The sequence below is a fragment of the Micromys minutus genome, assembly GCF_963924665.1.
Source record: "Micromys minutus genome assembly, chromosome: 29".
Taxonomy (NCBI): Eukaryota; Metazoa; Chordata; class Mammalia; order Rodentia; family Muridae; genus Micromys; species Micromys minutus.
In genome coordinates, this window is record NC_137964.1 from 22,870,771 (window position 1) to 22,878,707 (window position 7,937).

Consider the following 7,937-nt stretch of genomic DNA (forward strand, 5'->3'; position numbering starts at 1 on the left):
CAAACACTTAAGACTTAATCTCAGCCTCCCTGACAACAGCCTCCTCCAGGTCCTCCTCTGTGCAGTCCTAGGGGATCATCCTGAAATTTCTTCAGTGCTTCAGGCCCCACCCATCCTGTCTACCATGACTCAACCTGACAGTTTCTACTTAAGCTTCTGATGAAGAAAAATTTATAGAAAATCAATAATAATGGTGAAGCCGTTCCTGAGCTTTGAACCAAAATTGAGATGTGATTATACAACCTCAAGTGAGGACGATGTTGAAGACAAAGAGAGGAGAGAGAGGCCAAGATGCCTCTGACTTCCTCTAAGCTAAGGAGTGATGAATGGTCCATTATGCAAATAGCATCCGTATATCTCAGAGACTGTGTCCCTTGAGCTGAAGGTAAAGAAGAGGGCCACACAGTGTGGGATTTCCTGGGAATTTATTTCTCCTTGTGGTTTCTAACACCTGTTCATCTTTTCTGAGATTTCTCCCAAATGTCCAATTTCTTCACTTACAAGATGGAACTACAGCATGACCCACTGAAACTCACTGCTCTTCAAAAGGTCTGGTAGTTGGCACCATTTGTATCTAGTGTGTGCACTTACCACTTGCTGATTCAAAGATGGGCCCCATGGGGTTTACAGAAGCTTGTGCCATGATCTGTCCTCGAAGAATACAGGAGTGCATCGGAGAGAGAGACTGGGAAGCTCCACAAAATTGAAGTGAGCTTGAGTAATGAGTGATTGTTTTAGATTTATTTTTACTTATGTGTGTTTGTCTGTGTGTATGTATGTATGTATGTATGTATGTATGTATGTATACCCATGGGCAGTTGCCCACAGAGGTCATAAGAGGGCATCAGACCCCCCTAGAGCTGGAGCTACAGGTAGTTGGGAACCATCTGATGTAGGTGCTGGGAATTGAACCCCGGTCCTCTGAGAGAGCTGCAAACACTCTTAACTGTCGATCCATCTGTCTGTTCAGTGTTTCCCAGTTCTTGAATGACATTGCTTCAGCCTTGCCTCATCTTACAATCTGTGGTGTTCATTTCTTAGTGCAGTGGTGTCTTTCCCCTCGAGCTGGGCTTTGGTGGTTTGTTTGTGGAACTTGTAAGCACTTCATGGTGCCGACTAAGCGCTATGTGCACAGAAGGGTAGCCTGGGGTAAGGATGCCCAGATGCAAAAAGAGGCACTGTATCAACTACCTCAGGTCACTGTCCCTGCTGGTCTCCATTCTGCAGCATGTACCTTCTGTGAAGCCAACAGCTTTTGGTGTTCCCTGGGCTGACAGCCCCTTCTGCCTCCTCTATGCAGCCCTAGGGGATCACCCTGAATGATCCCTAAAGGGAAATCAATGATGAAATTTCTCCAGTGCTGATTAGAACCCCAGGCTACATCCCAAACTCCTGGTGGGGAAATAAAACTCATCTCCCGGTCAGCCACAGCCTGACAGCAGGTCCCACCCATCCTGCCTGTCTTTCAGCTCACTGACACTTCTATTCTGATATGATTGATGATCATGCTGGAGAAGGGGCCCAACACACTCCAGTGTGGCCCCCATTATAACTGCTTACATCTGCAATGGCCCTACTTCCAAATGGCTATCACAGCCTGAGCATCCAGGAGTTGAGACCTTGGGGATGAGAGGGGCTGATGCACGAGCCAGACGCTCACCCTGTTCCGGTTATTGACTTACTTTATGTGATTTGATGATAAAAAGATATTAAAAATTAGAGAAGTTTGCCCCTGAGAATCGATTAGCACTTTTATGTCTATAATTCCTTCACATGTGTGTCTCTCTGAGCACCTACTACCTCCAGGGACTCAGGTAAGCAAGAATTGATTCCACTGTAGGTAAAGCACAGGTAATCCATTGAAAACTCCTGATGTGAGATGTTGGGGAAGCCTGATAGAGGCATCAGCTTAGGAAGCCAGATCCCCTGGCCAAGACCTTTGAGACTGGGCTTCACAGAGATGGAAGATTTGGAAAGATGACAAGGTCGAAGAAGACACGATGCCTTTCTTGCTAAGGAACTGAGGATCTGTACTTCAGAGAAGATGGCTTCAAAGAATGAAGTCTTCAAGCACTTCTCCAGAACAAGTGCTTGTTCCTGTGGGGGTCAAGGGGACAGCTGCATTTCAACCTCAGGCACTGGAGATTCTAAGGGTCCAGAACTTCACAAGCTGCTGGCTCAGTGTGCAGTGACTAAGGCGGAGAGCCACCTGCTTCCTCACTTTCAACTAGCCCAAGGAAGGATGCTCTGCTCTGTCTCCCTGCCTTGGAAAGACACCTTCATCCCTGGTGTTCATGCATGAGGTTTCTTATGGTCCTCACATGTTTGCTTCTGAGTCAGCTGGGTATGTTAACATAACCTTATTTTATGAGAGCTTTCTCTAAGAGCTTTAGACACACAACCCATTTTTGCAAAACTCCATCTCTATTGTCCTATTTAGCTTGATTTTTTCCCCTTAAAAAATATGGGCAGGAAGTAGATTTCTCAAATGACTAATGCTTGCAGTCTAGGCCCAGGTAAACAAAATGAATAATGAGCGTTATCTCACACAGATGGATCTTTATGCCTATTTTCTTGGCTTCTGGTGATGTTTAAAATGTGGATTTTTGGAGGAGGAAAATACACAATAGTAGCAATAACAATCCATCATGCCTCTCTGTTAGGGTTTGTTTTACTCAGAATGACAAATACTCCTCCCATGACTCCATATTTAAGGAGGTAAAGAGATAAGGGAGGTCCATAAAAAAATGTCCTTAGGACCCGAGACTGACCCTAGTGGTGGTCTTCCCCAAGTTTGCCCTTCAAATATAACTTGCTGCCAGTTGAAGCTGAGATTCCCACCCTGTAGGTCACGACCCTTTTGACAAACCTCAGTCTCCAAAGTGTTTACATTATGATTCATAGCAGTAGCAAAATTACAATTATGAAGTAGCAACAAAAATAATTTTATCATCCAGGGTTGTTACATAGAAACTGTTTTAAAGGGTGGCATCATTGGGAAGGTAGACCATTGACTTATAGTCCAAGAATGAGTGTCTAGCTATGGGTCAAATAAACAAAATACAGGATCTCCATCCAGCGTGCCGGTAAACATGGGATAAAATGAAAGCTGTGGAGATAGCCTTGTGGGTAGCCATGCCTGCTGTGAAATTACCAGCACCCACATGAAAGCTATTCATCCCTGAAACTCATGATTGGAGGTGTAATGGCAGGAAGATCCAAGAGCTTGTGGGCTGCCCATGATAGCTAGGAACAGTGAGTTTTAGGTTCAGTGAGAGACTTTGTCCCAAAAACTAAAGAAGAAACAGGCAGGGTCTCCCTCTATTCTCCTCATGTACACACACAAAAATGTGTACCTTTACATACACACACACACAGTCACACACACACACACACACACACACACACACACACACACACAGCTGTGTTAGAACAAATACTCAAAGAGTTTGGATTTGGGATTTGGGTTGTCTTTCTGGCTTCTGATCACACCTTTTCTTCCATAAATTTTGCTTGGAAAAAGTATCCTGAAGGCATGCATGTCAGATAAATTTTCCATAACATGAGACCATTTTTCTCCCAAACCTATAGCTTTGACCGTGTAAGAAGTCACAGACCCAAGACACAGCTACACCTGAAAGGAAGAGCTAGATATTTGAGCTAAAAATTTGCATTCCAGGGCCAAGGTCTATGATGTCACAGAATGCAGAAGGTGGTCTCAGTGCCTCGCAGTCTCTCTGACTCCCAACAGGGGCTGCTGAGAATAGGTATACAGCAATAGACTTTACAACAGCTGCATGTAATACTCTCCTTGATTTCATTTTTAATCAAACATAAAGTTTTGTTTCTCACAAAGAGAATAGATCATCAAGAGTCTATGCTGACAGTGGCCACACCCATTTGAGGGTCTTTGCCACCTCCAGGCTCTATGGATGAAGCCAAGAGAAGCCTACAGAGCTCAGTGAGGCACTGACACTAATCCACATGGCCCTGATGTGAAAAAGGAGCATATTTATTCTTCTCATTTTTTCTATGTCAAAATACACAGCAAAATCAACTTAAAGAAGACAGGAAGTGATTGTTTTGACTCATCTTTGAACTGGTACTGTCCATCATGGCAGGGAAAGCATGGCAGCTAGAGGGAAAGGTGGATAGTTACATTGTGGATATGGAGAATGTTCGACTTTCTTTGTTTCTTTGCTTCTTTCTTTCCTTTCCTTATTTTTAAATTCCATATATGGGTATTTCTCTTGCTTTTATGTATCGGTATAAAAGATACATATATAGCACCCACAGAAGCCAGAAGAAACTTAGGGAAGAAAGGCAGGTATAGCTGTCAATAAGGCATGGGAGGCCACAGGGCTTAAGTTGGTTTCTCTCATGGCTACATGTGTATCCATCAAGACAAGAGACAGAAGGACACAGAGTAAAAGCTGAACAAGGGTAATCAACACTTGTGAGCCACCATGTTGGCTAAAACTCAGGGTCTAAACTCAGGGTCCTCTGCAAGAGCATTAAGGGCTCTCAACTACCAAGCCTTCTCTCCAGTAACACACATAATCATTGTTTATACAACCCCCAAACTCACAGCATCACTTGATGTGTGTAAACATACATACAAGACTTGCAGTGTAAATTACTTGTGTGATGATACAGTAAATATAAGATGTAGTAGCCCTTTATTCCAGTTCCCGTAGGGACACATGGCACTGTGGGGTATCTGTATCTTAGCAGCTCCATGCCACCTATAAGTACTCAGGTGTGGTTTACTCCACCCACCCCTGTAGTTTCTGTCCTGGGTGGCCTACAACTGCCCCCGTGTGTTGTTTTCACTCACTTTCCTTCACCATCCAATAAAAACATGACTCCACGATCATTAACTTATCAAACAGGTTTATATGTTAAATTTTCAATCCACAAACCCTCTACACAGTAAGCTAACAACCAGTGGACAAAGATAGTAACGGCCCATCTAAATAAGATAAATAGACCCATAGAAACCGTTAGAAATAATCATAACAACATTATCCATCTAGAGATGCACTGAAGAAAAATCTATGTCTGCCTCCATGTTACCTCCTCTACCACCTACTCCTCCTCTTCCACTTTCCTAGACTTTTCCTTGCCTACCTCTCTATCCAATTATGTATTGTCTTTAGTGTGAATGTTCAGTCAGTGTGATGCAAAGGCTCTTGTATTCATAAATTTCAGCATAGCCATTTTCACACTGAGGCTTTCTCCACGATCAGCCTCATTGTTTACATATATCATTAGGAAGGGAACTGTCCTGAGAGCCTACCCCAGCCCCTCCATTTGCAGCCATACCTGCCTTTCTTCACTAAGATAAACATCACCTCTGTCTCTACTCTTTCCATTTTGTTCGGTGTAGTAGCGTCTCCAAAACCACAAAATGGAATCTCAGATGCAGAGTGAAGAAGTTTTGTTTGTTACTTTATTTGTTTTTAGTTTCTTTTCCCCACTTCAGCTGGTTTGAACTAGTGTTCATATCAGTGGCAGGTTCTTAATCCAGCCAGCATTTTGAGAAGGACTGTGTGTGGGTGGAGTGTGATAAAAGGAAAATTACTAAAGAGAACTCACTGGAAATTTTATGTTAAACACAAGGTATTTATTGACTTGATTTTTCAGATACACAGAACTCTGAACTGCACTGACTTGTGCTAAAACTACACATCTGACAGTTTACTCAAAGGACAAGAAAGCCTTAAAGACAAAATTGATCTAACAAAATAATAGACATTATAAAGATAGACATTAGTTAAACTTTAAAAAGAAAAAACTCTTTATTTTGGTGTTTATGTTGTTTGAGAGCTTCACATATTTATATAATGAGTTTTAGTCATTTCCAGTCCGTATTTTCCCTCCCTCATCCCTTTCCCTCATCTCTCTCCCTTGTCCCTCTCCCATTCTCCCATACCCTCTTTCAATTCCCCCTGGATTCCTCCATCATCCCCTCCCTCAACCTCCTCTCTCATGCCATTCCCTCTCCATTTGACACCAATATTCTCAACAAATTTCCCCTCCTATTTCATGTCTTCTTTTTGTGTGTAATTCCTATGTTTAATTAATTATATGAGTTCAGAGATATTCAACAGAACAACTTATCTACGAGTACATTAATGAAGATAGTAAAGCATAAATTTCTGGTTTCCTTGGGGACTCAATTGTGTCATGGATGTTTCTCTGAAAACTGTCTTTGCAGAGAGTATTTTGCTGAGAGCAAACACATGGCGTTTCTCTGGAAGCTGCCTGGGAAAAGGACATGTGATATTTTGCTAGCGGATACTTGAGAGGACACATGATGTTCAGAATGTGTATGAAGATAACCCAACAGACAGTGGACAATGCTGTGGCATTGGTTTGCCTTGCCACTCTTTGCTGGTCCTCACTGGACTTTGCTGACGCTGGTCCTCATTGATGACGCTGTGGCATTGGTTCACATTGCCTTTTTTGCTGATCATTGTTTGTCATGACTTTGTAGAGAGAAAAGTACCAAAAAAGTTCTCCTGATGATGTTCTGGCAGCTTCTTTTTTTTTTTTTTTTTTTTTTTTTTTTTTTTTTTTTTTTTTTTCAGCTCTGTTAGAAACTTTATTTTCCTTCCACCTTTTTTCCCTTTCTTCAGGCGTCTGCTGAGCAGCTCAGGACCACTCAGTGGTGGCTCCAACCCACTCAGTGGCCTGCGCAGTAGGAGCTGCTGACCAGTCCTCAGTGGCTGGCTGTGCACTCCAGTCTGTGGGGAACTGCTGGGTGGGCACAGAGGGCACCTGCACACCCTCAGACCAATCAGCCACCTCAGGCTGAGCAGCAGTGAACTCAGGAGCTGGTGCGGTCCATTCACCCTGGAATTCCTCCTTGGTCACAGCCTTCTCAGCAGCAGCCTGTTCCTCCTTCTCAATCTCCTCTGGATCTCTGTAGAAGTAAAGATCAGGCATAACCTCCCATGGGTGTTCACGGGAAATGGTACCTCGCATGCGGAGTACCTCCCGGGCCAACATCCACCACATCAGACCCACTGAGTGAGCTCCCTTGTTGTTGCACGGGATGGCAATGTCCACATAGCGCAGGGGAGAGTCTGTGTTACACAGAGCAATGGTGGGCAGATTGACATAAGAGGCCTCTGTGAGGGGCTGGTGGTCAGCCCTGGGATCAGTCACCACTAGAAGCCGTGGCTCCCTGAAGGCTGCTTGGATCTGGTTAGTGAAGGTCCCAGGTGTGAAGCGGCCAGCAATTGGAGTGGCTCCTGTGGCAGCAGCAAACTTCAGCACAGCTCGCTGGCCAGTGTTCCTGGAAGAGATGACACTGACATCGGCGGGGTTCTCAATGGCAACAATAGCGCGAGCTGCAAGCAACAGTTTCTCCCAGGTCCTCTTCAGATTTATGATGTAGATACCATCACTTTTCCTTTTGTAGATGTACTGCTCCATCTGAAAGTCAAGGTTGGTGCCACCTAAGTGGGTTCCTGCAGCAAGGAATTTGAGGACATCCTCCTCCTTCATCTGCAGGACATCAAGGGCTCCGGACATTGTGTAAGTTTCCCTTTTAAGTTACGATGGAAACCAAGAACAACGCCGTATGGACCCGTCCCCGAGTAGCGCGGAAAAGCGTTCTGGCAGCTTCTTACTGCCTCCTTGAACTCAGGCTGATTGACAAGGTTTAGCAATTTCTTCTGGATTGAATGTCATTGGTGATTCATGAATGGTGTTTGCAAGTATATTGCACTTTCTTGAACCATGGAGGCTATCCATTATAGAGGATGCTTCCACCTCAACTTCAGATCGATCCTTCTGTGCCCTGTGTCACACTAACTAACAATTCAGTGTCCTCAGCAATAGGGTCTTACCAACAAGTTCTGGTGGGTTACCAACAGCAATGGTAACAGCCTATAAAGTTTTGAGGGCTTTAGGGATCTCCCTGGTCA

At 44.1% G+C, this 7,937-nt stretch overlaps 1 protein-coding gene across 1 annotated transcript; it reads right to left on the minus strand.

Moving 5' to 3' along the window:
- Positions 1-6,657: 6,657 nt before the first annotated feature.
- Positions 6,658-7,600, minus strand: LOC308439347 (small ribosomal subunit protein uS2-like; the record flags this gene model as incomplete). The annotated part of the gene is made up of 1 exon (XM_080941100.1): positions 6,658-7,600. Exon 1 carries the CDS (start codon positions 7,540-7,542, stop codon positions 6,658-6,660), a length of 885 nt encoding a protein of 294 aa, XP_080797226.1. The 5' UTR covers positions 7,543-7,600.
- Positions 7,601-7,937: the final 337 nt, after the last annotated feature.